The sequence below is a fragment of the Pleurodeles waltl genome, chromosome 1_2 (genome assembly GCF_031143425.1).
Source record: "Pleurodeles waltl isolate 20211129_DDA chromosome 1_2, aPleWal1.hap1.20221129, whole genome shotgun sequence".
Lineage (NCBI taxonomy): Eukaryota > Metazoa > Chordata > Amphibia > Caudata > Salamandridae > Pleurodeles > Pleurodeles waltl.
The window spans coordinates 308,694,879-308,711,644 of NC_090437.1; the positions used below are offsets into that span (position 1 = coordinate 308,694,879).

At 44.0% G+C, this 16,766-nt stretch overlaps 1 protein-coding gene across 2 annotated transcripts in view; it reads right to left on the reverse strand.

Annotated features, from left to right (window-relative positions):
- The window catches only part of SNX30 (sorting nexin family member 30), a 258,667-nt gene that overhangs the window by 30,918 nt on the left and 210,983 nt on the right, over window positions 1-16,766 (reverse strand). For both annotated transcript variants that reach the window (XM_069238619.1, XM_069238610.1), the window contains one exon: window positions 3,474-3,669. In XM_069238619.1, the coding sequence (XP_069094720.1) occupies window positions 3,474-3,669 (196 nt within the window). The remainder of the gene's footprint in view (window positions 1-3,473; window positions 3,670-16,766) is intronic.

Consider the following 16,766-nt stretch of genomic DNA (forward strand, 5'->3'; position numbering starts at 1 on the left):
GATTGATACAGCATACATTTAGTTGTCGCAGATGAATTATTCACAATTATATGAAACAGTCGAATTTAGATTTTGACATCCTTAACTATTACTCTGATTCAATAAGCATGTTGGGCTTCATGCAAAAGGAAAAGACCAAAATTAATTTGGAAAACATCTGACTATGGCGCAACTAAAAATTGCAGTTGGAATTTCTAAAGAGAAAGAACATCATAATCTTTAAGAAAGACAAATGCACATCTGGTTATACCTCTCCTAAATGGATCAGCAAGGAGCAATGTCTTCATCAATAGAACGCCTTCGGTCTTCACTCAAACAAGACATGAACAGGTGAGAGTTCAGTAATGTTTGGCCTTATTGTATCTGAACCGTCAATGACAGAAAGCTAAGGGCAACACATCATTACACTAGCAGAGTAAAAGAATAACTGACATTAAATCATCAAAACTGTGCTATATCACAACCCTAGAAAGCAACTAGCTAAGTTTCTATTGATCAGAATATGGGGTGTTTTAGTGTTCAACCAATAACCCTCGATCCATGTTTCAGAAGTATCTTTACTTCATTTTTTGCACCCATGATTGGCTCTTTCTTCTCTGCTCCTGGTCACCAGTTTCCGCAGTAGAATATAATTGTTGCAGGTTATGCATGAGCACTGAAGACTATTGTTCCTGGCTATTCATTATCTCATCCCAGGAAGACAGACAAATGTTACAACAGAAGAACATAGCTTTTCCACAATGAACAAATCACACAAGATGCTTAAAGAAACATCATTTTGCAGTTTTAACACTTTAAAACATTGCCTCTGGAAAATTACTAAAAGGTGAGGACTTTTAAAACTAAAACATAAAGAATAAAACATTTTATAATATTTAAACTATTAATTCTTTTAGTACATATTAATATTCATTTTTCAGTGCATAAAATTATTATTAAACAAAATATATTTTCATTAGTCATTGTTTATGGTGTCCACCATATCAGTTACACATTTTTATTAACACACTATTTCAATTAGGCCTTTTAATATATGTTATTTCATATTATATTTTAATGCCTCAAATTGTATTAATGTTTGCACTGCAACAAGGCCGGATCGGATAGGTAGAAGGAGACAGCCCTTAGCACTCCAAAGTTCAGCGGCTCTGTTGAAGTCAAAGCTAGAAATAGATGTTCCCCAAGTGCTTTTTCAGTTGGTTGGACATGTAACTAAAATATTAACATACCTGAGTCCGCTACTGCCCAAAAGTCACTGGTGAAGCACACAAGGCCCTAAAATTAACATTCTAGGCAGCAAATATCAATGGAATAACTATACCTGGGTAATCCTACGCAGGGGCAGCAAAGCTGGAGCCAAAATAGATTATGCAGATAATTCTATCTAAATGATTCCCATCTAAGCATGGATGTATTCTGTAGTAGCCACCTTTTAGAGACAGTCATTACTGATTAAACGAAATAACATTTCATTAATAAATGTACTGTTTTTAATACTATAAACAAATTAGGGGTGGCCACACGAAGGTGCACCAAAGATCTCAAGGCTTTAGTACTCTTCACCAGGCACCCACCCGGTTTAGACCAGATGGAAGTCTGTAAGGTTCAAGTATGAAAATTTAAAAAGTGATGCTTTATTGACAATTAAAAATAGCACAAGTCAGTGAAACAAAGGAAGTGAGAATATTGTTGCCTATCCGAGTATGCGGCCTTCCCTGCACTTTCTGCGCTCTGCCAGACAAATCTGGGCGTGCACTTCACAACTTGATGAAACAGTGTGTATGAATCAGTTAGAGAACTGAAAAAAGTGGGTGTACTGAGGGCCCGGGGAGTCGTGGAGGGGTGGAAGGAGATTTCCCACATCCCTAAAAAAAAAAAAAAAAAAAAAAAAAAAAAAAAGGAGGGTATTTTGGGTCGTTTGAGGGTGAAGGAGGCAGGCCATGGGAAACCGGTGCAGCTCAGAAATATGGCCCACCCCCTGGGTGACATCAGCCTACCTGGCTCATGGAAGAACAAGGGTCAAAATTTCGACTTTTTATCCCAACAAGCTGAAACCATAAATACCCTACTGCCACCATGAATGAGCAGTTATTTCCTGATGCTCTGATGTTAACCGATTCATCGTGTCTTTTTTACAGTACTGTTGTGACACATTGGCTTACTTCCACCACTTTCTTATCAATTGTGCACAATGCATAATGTGTAATTTTATCAATCTACAACATAAAACACTGCTCTTTGATGCACATTTCTCTGGGTGAAATTCATCGACTAAATCAGTTCATTAACATTTGTACCATTGTGTTGGCTTTAAAACACATTTCTTCTCTCCAGTAACTAATACACTAGGGATGTGGGAATCATATATATCGCAAATTATTGGTCTAATATGAATAAGTAGATCTTCGGAAGCCACATTCAATTATACAAAATCATGACATCAACTGTGCACCTTGCTTTCCCTTTTTGACCACCCTCCTCTCTGCCTCTCCTCCCCTCTAAATTACGTCCCGGAAACATTATTTGGCAAAGGCCTGGATGTCAACACTCTTAGGACCAGATCTATCATTTTTTGAAATTGCGATTACCTAACTGCGTTTTTTAGCGCATCACAAAGTAATTGCTATTGGAATGTATGAAACTCCAGGAGTTTCATACTGCGGTTCGCAAGGGTTCGCAAATCGACCTACCTTATTATTGTTCATGAGGTAGGTCGCAATTTGTGAGCAACTACGAATGGCTATAATCACAGGGATGGTGGCCTGCTGGGCTCTGCAGACCACCATGTCTGTGATCTTCCTTAATGGAAAACGGGATGCATTTCAAAATGAGAAATGAAAAGTTTTCTTTTGGTCCGTGGGGCCACTGCCTGCTCTTAAAAAATATTTTTGCATGCATTCACAAAGAGGAAAGGGGTCCCATGGCGACCCCTTTCCCTTTGCGAATGGGTTACCACCTACTTGAAGTAGGTGATAACTGCGATTGTTTTGCGATCACATTCACGGTCACAAAACAATCATACATACCTCTGCAATTCGGTATTAGAAAGCGACACCCTTGACACGCCCTGTCCTAATACCGAATCAGTATGTAGTCGCAAATCAAATTTGCGATTCAGTAACAAGTTACTGAATCGCAAATTAGACTTGTTACCTACCAAAACAAATTTTTGCGATCGCAAACGGCCATCGCAATAATGTTTGATACATCTGGCCCTTAGTGAAATTATCTCTTATCCATGCACATGTTTTCATTCTTGTGGAATTTTGGGTAATGTCTAGTCTTAAGTGTTGCATGTCCCCCTCTATTAAACATTGTACTCCTTTTGACACCCTGCATAACAATTTTTCAATGGAATTTTTAAAAAAAAGTTTGTTGGAAAAAAAAAAAAAAACCAGGACATGTTACTTGGTCCTTATTAGTTTAATAAAATGGAGCTTTGCAGAGGATAGTGGTGTAAGAATCCATCTTACCTACTTCCTCTTTAATGATCCGCTGGGCGATTCTATCGATGGTCCCTAGCTTCAGAGCGAACGTGTCCAAATATTCTCCAAGAGCTGCAAATTCTGGCGGTCGACTCCTTAACTTGTAGCCACCTGTGACATATTTCACGGACTCCCCCATCTTCGAAAGTAGTGCAACACCCACTTTTTTATAGCTACTCAAGTCCTGTTGAAAAGAAGATGCGGCAAGCACGCTTAGTGCATAGAACTTTAAGAACTTTACCATCATGAGATTTTCAAGACACAGCATATGCTTTCTACAGATACCGCAGTTTCAGGATCCCAATATATAAAGACACATTATTAACTATAAGGGCAAGGGACATACATATGCGGGATACAAACTATATTCTACATTGTTTCAGTACTGAGGGGGTTAAAAATTATAACTACAGTCTAGCCTACAGGACTGACAGAGGGAAAAGGTGGAGGGGCTGAACGAGACCTCCAAAAGATGGTCAACTCTGGCTGCGTGTGCATAAAATGTGACATGGCCAGTGTATATCAATTCATTATAAATATAATCTTGCCATTCTTTTAAGAACCCTTTATGGGTTTTCGAACGCTTAACAATCACCATCATGCATGACAGCTGAACGGCACAAGAAAAGTACCAGGCTGGAAAGCAAGCATCTGTGGTTAACAGGTGACGAGTAATTAAGGACGCTGGTCCTGGTGATGGGATTCATCATTACCAAATCGATATGGGTGAAGAAAGCACAGGTTGAGGGAAAATAGTACTCAAATGGTCAGAGTAAAAAGGAACAAACAGTGGGAGATGGCCTAGCTGAAAGACAGAAAAGTATGATAGGTGATGTGGTTGTTGTAGACATGTGGAAAGTGGTCAGCCAGAGGTTCCAAGGATACAGAAGGATGACTTGTCCTATGGGCATTTTCTGGTTAGGATAGACCAAGGATGTGTGCTCTATGTGTTGACTGGGTTGTAGGAGGGAAGTTATATAAAATCTTGAGCTACAGAATGTCGTGGGTGAAATCTGATTGTGTGTATGTTTGCACATATGAGCTGTATGGTATAGGTGTTCTGAAGCTGGGAGACTAAGCAGGGAGAATCTAAGGAGGTCACAAGGAGCAGGGTTTCAGGCTGGCCTTGTATACCTGTTAACTTTAGCCTATGTTCCTTTCTCAACGAACCATGTCTCTTCTTTGGTGCGACAAGTGCAGTCTGAATAGGGCAGTGTACAAAACATTAACACAGTTTTTCAACACATGCATAATAGAGAATTACATTTGCACTATAATATTTACATTTGATGAAAACAGCTTCTTCAGAAGTCACCGGCCTTTATTCATCTAACAGCACAGAAAGCAGGAGCCGAAATGTCCGCAAAATGCCTTGTAAATAAGCCTGAACTGTTGCAGTTGTTTATGAAAACATATGCAAAAGTGCTGGCCCTTGCTTAATGAAGAGAAGAGGGTTCCAAATACAGAATGATAGACTTGCCAATCAATCTACAATGAATGCTCAGTCTCAAAAGAAGCACTCATACCTGACCTAAGCTCTGGTTTGGTCAAAACCGACTGCCCCCCCCCCCCCCCCCCCCCCCTTTCTATGTCTAGTAACCTTTTTCTATGGTTGAAGATCTTTGATATTGGTTCTGGGACCCAGGTACGAGCTTACCACCTGGAAAGGTCCATAACAAACTCATTCTTGGTCTATGATTTACATTTATTTTCAATAAATCTCTATTATCATAAGGTAAAAAAGCTGGGTTCAGAAAACAAGAAAAAAGGATCCAAAAATCAATTGCGTTTTCCAACATCTACTCCAGTTCAACCCTCCTTCCCCAGAGTAGTTCTGTTCTTAGTGGAAAAAGGTGTGGATATCTGGATATAAACAGCTATTGCTATCAAGCAGACCTCAGGTCAACAATGCTTCAGAAATGTACAATAAGAAATACTGCGTTAGATATGGTTGTGGGAGATTCTCTTTAGCTGTGTGCTCCCATGTGTTGGCTTTCACTGTTTTCCACCACTTGGTTGAAGTCCATTAAGGTCATGGCAGATTGTGGATGGTTACATTCTACCATTTATATTACCTTTAGGTTGTGAAGACGGGGCATCAACTAATCCTTTTGTGAAAAAGCAGAAGCTACATCACACGCAGCTTGTAATTGATTCAGAATGTGTTCTTCTATGTACTTACTTTGACATGATGATAACTTTACTTCTTGGTTATTTTTTTTTGTTTAGGAAGCGCCTACTCTTTGAACGTGTTTGCCCATTATGAAATTACAGAGCTTTTGACTAATTGCACTTGTATGTTCACAAGTTCATTTGTTTTATGTTGCTGTCATATGTTTTCAAATTTACAGAGTTTTTGCTCACTAAGTAAAAATATGTGCACATAAGCTGCCCTACAGATGCAATGAAACTACTGGTCTTTGTCAAAAGTATCTCCTCTGCAATGTTTTGCCGCTTAGTCTTTTAAGTTCACTGCTTAAGAAGCAAACTTTATCTTCTGGCTCCTTTTCATACGATTCTTCTTTGAAGGTGTAGATATTGTTTATTTATCTGGCTTTATATAAAAGCTGGGGCCAGCACACAATCACTCAGATATTACCAAACACAACCCCTAACAAAAGCCCAAACGATTGGCTTTGCCAATTTTTAAATACATGTGCTATTTTGTAACTAACCATCACCAGAATGCCTGTTCTATATGGGAGCCAGTAGTGGGGGACGTGTTGGGTTAAAGTACAGAGGGGTTAACGCCCCACACTATCTATTATAAAAGCTCACACCACAGTTCTTGGTAGCTTCACAAAGCAGTATGCAACCCCTCTCTCTTTACTTACACTGAACCTAGGACTCAAGATGTAACATGTAATGCACCCTGTCCACATTTCCCTCTATCACCATGAAAGCATGCAGAGAAGATATGGATTGAGTTAAGGAGCAGTTTTTCATCTCAGTGTAAGTTTCAGCTTGGCTGGATGACATGGAGGCCACCAGCCCAGTAGCACTACACTCCTTCCCATCTTCTGGGTGTACTTTCCTGGGTCTCTGAACTAACAGGAATCTATCCTAATCCCTTGTTAAGTCAATGTTTAGATGATTGTGTCTTCTTCTGTCTGTGTCACCTCTTGCCCCCTAATGGGGAGCTTGCCAATTGTTGCAGCATGGCTGCCAAATCCTTGCTCATAAAACGAAAGTCACCTCCATGGTGGTGTAATCAGATTGGTGCCCCAAGGAATTACCAGGTTGTCCAGTCTAGCCCTCCTATCTACTAGGTTGGTCACTGTAGGGCAGAACTGTCACCATTTCAAGCTGGAGGCACCATACCATTCAATAATGGTGTTTACAGGAAAGGCCCAGGCAACCAGTGCTTCCTGGTTTCCCACCAATGTGCTCTGCTCGCACAAGTTTCCAATGAGTCACACTGTCCCTTTGTTGTGCTTGCCTCAACAATTTATGAATGGGAACTGTCTGACCAGTTTTCGTATTCTTGAAACATGTGGATTCATACTTAACTTTTCTAAGCATCAGACTCCTTCCTTCCCACTTTTTCATGATGGTTTCCACTGGTGGACAATGCTGGGCAGCTCTGATTGCTAACCAGTTACTAAAAAAGCGGGTCCCAAACTGAGCAGTTGGGTAACATGCTCTAGACAAGGTTTTGTGTCTGATTTAAAAAAAAAAAAAAAGATTTACTGAGAGAAAGGCTGTCTGTGAATGAATAGGTGGTGTCCTTCCAGTGCCCTCACCTCCATATATGCCATCAGCAGACATACCAGACCGTATTATGAGTCAGTCACACAGTTAAGATGTGCCAATTTTCCCAACCACTTGGTCTGTTTTAGACTTTGTAATCTTACATCTTCATGAGGAACTTGAAATAGACTATTCTTAAGTAGGGATCACTCATTTCCATTTCTGAATGTGCTGCTAGCTTGCAGTGTTCTAAGGCCTTATAGAAAGCCATGGAAAAGGTGTACTCTCAAATGTAAACTTGAACTGGAGTTCCACCACCCCCGTAAAAGCCATTGGTCTCCGGAAATCAATGGGGAGTCTGCAGTACTTTTTGGGGCCCTTTTGGCAGCCACCATCCTTTCATGGGCATTTCTAACAAATAACTCCTTATTGTGGCATAACCCATTCTAATCGTATACACAGGGCCGACACTGCTAGATAAGCTGGAGCCCATGATTTGCTACATCTCTGTTTTTGGGTCCAGCCTAAGAACACTTACTGCTGCAACCAAAAGCAAACCTGGGCATAGGTTGAACAGTGAAACGACTTGCATAAGAAATGCCACTTAGGGTATCTGTTCGCACATGTGGGGGGTCAAGGCAATTGTCCCCCAAGAAGTTCATGCATGCTATATCAAGTTTCAGAGTTCTGCTGTGAAGGGTATTATCTGTTGCTCCACATAAGGTGCAAGCAGTCTGACTCTGCCCCACTAATCGAGAAAGGGCATCAGTGACTGTGCTAACAGCACCAGGTACATGCTTTCCCTTGATTTCCAAATGAGAAAAAAGTTGGATATTTACCAGGTTTCTTAACAATTGCAGTACTATTGGGCTATTTGCTGTTCTGCTGCTTATCAGGTACACCACTGCATAGTCACCTGACCATAGTACCTGTTTCATGTACTTTATAGCTGTGGAAAGAGGCACCTATATGGCACAGCTCCAACATATTTATGTAATTTATCATCCCCTACTCTTTCCAGGTCTTTGACCATTATTTTGCTACCCATGCCTTAACCAGAACTGCACTAAATCCTTCACAGCCTGATGCGTTAGTTTGTAAGTCCAAATAGTGGGTCAATTCCTCCATAAACCCAGACAGGTAGGGGCACCATATTGCCAGTTCCAGTCCTACAACTGCACAGAGTCCTATGTTGAGGTGCTTCATCTGGTTTCTGCTGTGTGTGCTAGCCATGAAGCAATCATCATACCTCCTGGGATAACGCTACCTGAAAATGTTTGCATCCACAGCATTGTCAGAATCTTGCCTAGCTAGTGTCACCTTCTCCATCAAAGCCGTGTTGATTACTGCCTTCTCTGGTGGCCCCCACTTTGTCTTGAATGAGTATGCCTAAACATTCAACAGAATCCAACTCAATCCTTAAGAAAGTTAGTGTGCTTGAGGGATCCTTGTCTTCTCTACATAGGGTGAATCCCCAAATGCACTAGCCAAATGCATGGAAGAGGGCATGGAAGTGTTTGGTTTACCCACTAATAAAATTTAACTGGGGTAGGGCAATCTGCCCCTTTCTGGATTTTGCTTGTGCAGTAGTGCATTCCAGGAATGGGTTAAACATTTCAAAGTAGAAGCAAAATGTAGAACCACCCACTGCCATATAGTTCATGTAAAAAATAATTTGTTGTTGAATTAAAACGTTACAGGCTTTCTGGTGAACTTATAATAGCCTAAAGACTGATTTGAAACCCTCCTAACTGACCGCCCTAGTAAAGTCAACTACATCATCTAATGACGCACACGCCATTCAACCCTGGTCCTTATTAATTCAATCTTTTTACTAAATTGCCCTTCTGGCAAGGACAAGTGGTTAATCAACCTGAACCAATCCGTGTTGACTTTTTAAAATCAACAATACATGGCATTCTAGGGGTCTCGTTTCCAGTGACCTGGAACAGAATGCCAAAGGGAATTGGTGGGGGAGAGAGTTGTTAGGAATATAGTTCCAGTCCATTTCAAATTGCCCAGCGTCTCTTTGTCCTGAATTACTAGATACACAAATATTGGACCTGGCAAACTCCAGTTCAGGTACTTCTAGGCCCAACAACACTGGACCCAAAACCCTGTGTAATGCTGTGGGCAGCCGCTGTGCCTAGTTCCTGCTCCAGCATAATGGAGAGAGTTGCAAATGCTCCCCCAATTCTCCCTTCGTCTACTCCCCACAACCCATGCCACGGGTTACAAGAAAGCCCACACACATTACAACCTGTTCTAAGTAGGTGGTAAATGAAGGTGTATTTGAGCAAAGTCTCCCCCAAAATACTAGCACTTGCAAATCCAAAAAGCAGAGCATTAACTAAAAAGGTAGGGCTGGCTGAGGTGTGTCAAACGACCTAGAACACTTGGCAACTATGCACCTATATCAGCTACTGTCTGAGATAGCAGGTCAAGTATCTCTTGCATACATAAGGCAAAAGAAAAAGTTTTTCCTTCACAAACAATCTTTCTGGTTAATACTCTATCCACCTACAGATTTCACGCCTCATGAATCTATTACATCCACAAGAATGGATCCAAAAGCTTAATGGCTCTCTGGCACCATAGGTCCAAGTTGACTCCAACACCTTACAGATGCGTTATCATGGAGCAATATAAAGGGCCACCCGGGAGTTCTGACCTCACCATCAACTGATCCGACTCGCCAAACGCTCCCATTTCACAGAACGCCTAAACAACAACGCACACGACAGCAAGGAGCTCTTCTGCATCGTGAAGGAGCTCTCCAACCCCAGTGCCAACGTCAACGACGTCCCACCATCCCAGAAACTCTGCGATGCACTCTCCACCTTCTTTTACCAGAAAATTGCGGCTATCCACGACAGCCTCAACACCACACCTCTGCCAGAACCAGCCCCCGGCTACTCCTCCAACACCAACCGCCTCACCTCCTGGACCCACGTAGACGACGCCGAAACCCGAAAAACCATGAACTCCATCCACTCTGGATCCCCCTCAGACCCCTGCCCACACCACGTCTACAATAAAGCCGACTCCACCATCGCCCCCCATCTTCGCAAGATCATCAATCTATCCTTCGATACTGCGACCTTCCCGGACAGCTGGAAGCACGCTGATATCCAAGCCCTCCTCAAGAAACCCAAGGCTGACCTCACCGACCTCAAAAACTTCCGCCTGATCTCCCTCCTCCCCTTCCCAGCGAAGGTCATCGAGAACATTGTCAACGCCCAGCTCACCCACCACCTAGAAGACAACTCCATCCTAGACCCCTCCCAATCCGGCTTCAGACGAAATCATAGCACCGAAACTGCGCTCCTCGCCGCCACAGATGACATCAGACAGCAAATGGACAACGGCGAGACTTCAGCCCTCATCCTTCTAGACCTCTCCACGGCCTTCGATACAGTCTGCCACCGCACCCTACTAACTCGTCTCCACGAAGCCGGAATACAAGACAAAGCCCTCAACTGGATCTCATCTTTCCTCTCCGGCAGAACTCAGAGTCCGACTCTCACTCTTCCGCTCCGTAGCCACCAACCTCATCTGCGGCATCCCCCAAGGCTCCTCGCTAAGCCCAACGCTGTTCAACGTCTACATGGCACCCCTCGCACAACTGGCCCGTCAACACAACCTCAGCATCCTCTCCTACGCCGACGACACCCAGCTCATCCTCTCCCTCACCAAAGACCCACACACCGCCAAAGCCAACCTCCATGAGGGATTGAAATCCATCGCCGAATGGATGAGAGACAGCCGCCTAAAATTAAACTCCGACAAAACGGAAGTCCTCATCTTCGGACGCACCCCCTCGGCCTGGGACGACTCCTGGTGGCCCACTGCACTGGGACCCCCCCACTCCAGCCAACCACGCACGCAACCTCGGCTTCATCCTCGACTCCGCCCTCACCATGTCCAAACAGGTCAACGCAGTCTCCTCCTCCTGCTTCAACACCCTTTGCATGCTCCGCAGAATCTACAAGTGGATCCCGACGGAGACCAGAAAAACGGTGACCCAGGCCCTCGTCAGTAGCAGACTGGACTACGGCAACACCCTTTACACAGGCATCCCAGCAAGAGACATCCAACGACTCCAACGCATCCAGAACGCATCCGCCCGCCTGATCCTCGACATTCCTCGCCAATGCCACATCTCCCACCACCTGAAAGACCTCCACTGGCTCCCCGTGAACAAGAGGATCACCTTTAAACTACTCACCCACGCGCACAAAGCACTACACAACGCCGGACCCGCCTACCTGAACAACAGACTCAACTTCTACGTCCCCCTCCTGCCAACTCCGCTCTGCCAACCTCTCCCTCGCCATCGTTCCCCGAATCCAACGCAAGACCTCCGGCGGCAGATCCTTCTCCTACCTCGCCGCCAAGACCTGGAACTCCATCCCGACCCCCCTGTGCCAGACCCAGGACCTCCTCACCTTCAGGAGACTCCTCAAGACCTGGCTCTTCGACCAATAGTAGCTTCCAACCCCCCCCCCCCCAACCCCCTGCCCCCCCAGCGCCTTGAAACCCTAACGGGTACATAGAGCGCTCTATAAATGTTATGATTGATTGATCGCTCATCATTTTTCCATAAGCCCTTAAAGGTGGATATAAGCTTGAGTCAAGGGAATACTGTGCACAAAACCAACTTGTTGCCCTGTTGACAGCACAGTAAGACTCCTCTGAATAGGGAGGTGGGCAGGTTAGGTTGATGAAGAATATGCAGAAGACAGAGAATACACCAAAAAGATTGTTACCAAAGGTAAGTAACTTTCTTCTGATGGATACTTCTACCTATAGGGTCCTCATTTAAGAATCAGTGCCCACATATCGCCTCTTGAAGGTGGTCAGAGGAGAAAAAGCTGCCTAAGGGTCTGCCGTCACAGAATGTAGGCTAGAAGACATCCACAGGCACAGGAAGACAGGAAGCGCCTCCTAAAACATGCAACAATACTCAAGATGTATTGCAAAGATTCCAAACAGTAACATCACCAATAGAAAACAGAAACAACCAGAGGAATGTTTACCTTCAAAAAATTGAGAACTAGTTAGCAACCGTAAGAGGAGATACATTAAACAAAGAGTAAGATGCCTCAACAGTAATGCCCAAACCTCAGAACCAGTGGACCTGGCAGATAGATAATTAGGCGACATCAACAAACTAGCCACCAAAATCAAAGCCACCCAGGGAGAGGAAGGGGATCATGTTCCAGATCCCAACCCTCCTGAAGAAGTTGGATGTAAGGTCAAAAATACATCATAAAATCACCTTCCTGTAATAAAGAAAATCAAAAAGGCATTCTGTTCATACTAAGGGAAGAAAGCAAGCTTCTGTCATACAACAGTGTACTAAGCATCCACAGACAAACTAAGACAGAAACAGCAACCACAAAGACAAAAAACATACATTTAAGAGAGAAAGCAAGGATCACAAGGGAAATCCACATTGCAACAATGAAAAAATAGGCAAGGTGCTAGAAACTGAAACATCCAGCAGAATCCGTCCACTGATCTACTTAAGTGGTTAAAGGCATATAACAATAAAAATGCCGGGGAACCTCCCAGAAAGGGGGAAAAAGCCATACAGCCCATACTAGAGGAAATGTCAATAGAGGCCAAGCAGTCACAAGGTATTACAACCTGAGGAGAACTTGACCAAGGCCAGTGACAGCTACCCAAAAGAGTGAAAAAAGACCACATGAAGGTCTGATCCAGAATTGGCCGCTTGTTTACTGTAGTGCGCAAACAGCCAAACTTGGCTCCCATTCCAGAGCGAATAGCACCAGCATACAGAAGCAAAGAAGTAAAATATTGAACTCTGAAGGCACCACATCTCCACAAGATGATACAGACAAACCGGGGAATGAAACAGTTTGAGGTCAGCTGCTCCCAAGTCAAAAGGAATCAACCAAAAATGGTAAACAACTAAACCAAGCAGAATTGCATCAGACGCACCCCAGATCCAGGTGATGTAAGGTAGGAGGGACGCCTCTTAACTGGATCAACTAAAAGGGACCAAGGGAGGATGATCCTGACAAACGATGACTCAACAAAATTAATTTGGGACCTGGAGCCAAAATGAAAGCTGAATTAATTGCACCCTCACTGGTCTAAGCGGTCCACATTCTGCCCACCAGAGTCTGCGGAGGTGAAGGCCCGAACCAAGCAGCACCAGAGATGGCTAAGGACTTGGATTTTGAATCATTTATGATAAAGACACTGGAATGAAGAAACTGATAAGGGAGATTGAACACCCACAAACATGATTTACATCAGCAGGAAGACGTTTGTAACAGAAGAAAAACACATCAAAATCTTTGCTGAAGGGTGTGAAAAAAAGGAGCAAACTTCAGAGCACTGGGTGGAGCAATTTAACGCTTCGTGACATCACATCCAGCGAGGGTCAGATACATCTTCGAGCAACGGTGGTGCACCAGTGCCTGGAGGACAGTTATGAGGTGGGAATTCTGCATGTACAAGTTTCCATGAAGAAATGGTGTAAAATGGCTTAAATGTATATAAGCTCTGTTCCTTATATTTTTTAGTACCTTGTCGCTTGAATGAGCATGTGGGTGGGTTTTCGTTTAAATGTTGTCTTGTTTCCTTGTTCAGGTTTGCTCCTGAATTAAGCATGTCCTGGTAAACAGTGAAGATTAAAAAAAAACTTGACCCTACTTTTTATCCTTCAGCCCTTCACTTTACTAAGTAACTACTGTGGGAAAAGATTCACGTTTACTAGCATTGTACAGAGGTTTACACAATGTATGTATTCTGCAGGGACATGAAGCAGACCGTTCTTGTCAAAAAAGATGTCATAATTCCCACGCATTTGGAAGGACACTGTTTCTGGGGCCCTGACCTTGGACCTGGGGTGGGACTACGTCCCCTAGGCATCCCTGTGACTAACTTGCGCTCTCAAGCGCCACCCGACTCCAGCAGCGCGGGACGCATTTGGAAGGAAACTGTTTCTGGGACCCTGACCTTGGACATGGGGTGGGACTACCTCCCCCAGGCATCCCTGAGACGAGCTCTTCGCCTGTCATCGCCTGATAGAGGCTGGGCTGGGCGTCACTATCTCCCAGGAAGTAAGTTAAACTTTAAAGTCTAATTTAAATTGCGTACACATTCATACTGTTTATCATTCTGTTACCCAGAGATGGGGCAAACATAAGGCTGTGGATACTCTTCCCCATTCCAGTGGCTCAAAAAAAATCACGGAAACGGCCCAAAAATAAATCTAGTCTTAATTCTAACCAAGGAAGCCATTTCTTGGAAGACATAGATATCTTATTAGAATAAGTGGAGGCTATCTTAAGAGACAATTCGAACACACTGTCCTTACAACAGGACCCCCCTGCTATAAAAATACCAGATATATTCAAGAAAAAACAACGGCAGCCCAATCTATTCAAGAAGACCAAATCACAAATGAATATTGTAGTGTCAGGGACGAAATTACCTTGAGGGTCCGACAGTGGGTTGGACACAGGACTGAGCATTTCAGGTGGCCCTCCTGTGGGGGTTGAGGCTCCCTGTCACCCCTTGAGCCCTGAGGTCTTGGTAACGACTATGATTCCATGCTCAAATCGGTATGGGCCTCTGGAGAACATAGAAGGACCTTGCAATACAGCTACATATAAACGCACTGGGACATGTATGGCTGTTGGAAACAATACTAACACACTCCTGGGTTTGGACAAACCACTGAGGTTGCACGACAGCCTTGACTTGGCCTCTGTTCACCGCAAGCAAGATGAAGTGAAGAATCTGGTGCTGTCACTGATTAATCAATTGTTGAGGGATCCTGGGGTGCTATGTGGTTGTAGTTGCTCTTGATCAAGATTGGATGTGCCCTACCCTGTTATAAGGGGCACACCCACTATTCCAACTGCATTTGAGCTTAGGCCTCAATTAGACAATCAATCCCTACATCCTAGTCCTATTCCCTTCCCCACTTTACCTGTTCTTCATACTGAAGGTCCATAGGCCCCTTCTGAGGCCATCAAGCACAAGCGTGTGATCGATGCTGAAGATCGTATTTCTACCTGGCCTAACAGATCCAGTAAAACTAAATCTGCTGACTATAACGAGGAACCTGGGGGGGGGGGGGGGGGGGGGGGGGGGATTGGTTCTCAGGTGATGTGTGGAGCAGCCCTCCCACCAATTTATTATACTGAGTCACCTATGATGCCCCACATCTGGTTGAAAAGAGATAGCTTGCACCTGTGAAGCTGGCTCAAGCCCCTAGGAACAAAGGAGGTTCATTGTTTATGGTTGAAGTTCCCAAACTTCCCCCCAGGGTTGTGGAAACCCAAAACTCTTTGCTTAATAAGGTTATATACTGGCTAAGAGTCCAGCGGAAGTGCCTCTCTGTTATCCGTGCAGATATTGTGGAGGTGGATACACACTCTCTGTCCGGATCTAAATTTGTATCTGTTTTGTGGACAGGATGTTAGTGAACAATCTTACTGACTTTGAACTGCGCACTTGCAACCTTCGGAAGCCCAGTGGGAGTGGTATTAGACTTAAATCTACTCTAGCTCCTGCCAATTGCTCTGGCGGGAAGGTTGACATTAGCCACAAGCGTGCTTTGACCTCAACAGGAAACAATTTGCACTCATTATCAGGTATCGACTGACTATCCACCGATTCTAATTCAACAATTACCATCCGGGGTGGTAGGTCGGGGGCATCTAATAAGTCTGTTGGTTATGGGGAAGCCCAGTGCCCTGACTCCAATTTACTAATTTCTACCTGGGGTCCGGTGGGTAGGCCTGGGATGTCCATTGAGTCTATCGATTATGGGGAAGCCCAATGCTTTGGGCTCAGGAACTTTGGAATTAGAGCTGAACTTTATATCATGTCTTGGAACGTGGCTGGGCAGGAAAGTGTTGGATCCTGCATGGGTCAATTATATAACCAAGCAGGATATATGCTTATTACAGGAGACTTGGACCATGGACCCGGTCTCTTTGGATGGGTTTCTAACGTACCAGGTGATGGCACTACCAGCAGATGGAAATGCCGGCCGTGCCAAGGGAGGTCTAGTGATATTGCTTAACAAGAGGTTGCAGTGCAACCACTTGCTATTAAAAATTGATTCCCCGGATTTACTAGACATGCTGGTCATATTTAACAGAAGCTTCAAGATTACTATAATTAATACTTATGCAAGGTCGGTGCCACGGGGACAGGAGTCTCAGACCCTAATTCAGTTGTTTGAATATTTAGACACCCTGTATCCTGACACCAAAGTAGTGGTTGCCAAGGATATGAACTGCACTTTTGAACCCTCCAATTTAAGCAGTGATCTACGGCCATATGTACAAACACTTTTTCCCATAGACACAGAATGGGTAAAAACCTTTGCTACATCTGGCCCCTAGTAGCTGAAGAGGATGAGCAATGGGGCATCCCTCGTTTGGCTAATGAGCAATTTTGTGGCCGTTCCCGTGTTGCCCTACAGTTAACATCATTGTGTCTTAAGTCTGGTCTCAGGGCCTGTAATGGCCGAATTTCTTCTGATTCAAGTATTGCGTCCACCTTCAAACGAGGCAAATCATCCAGTGTTATTGATTA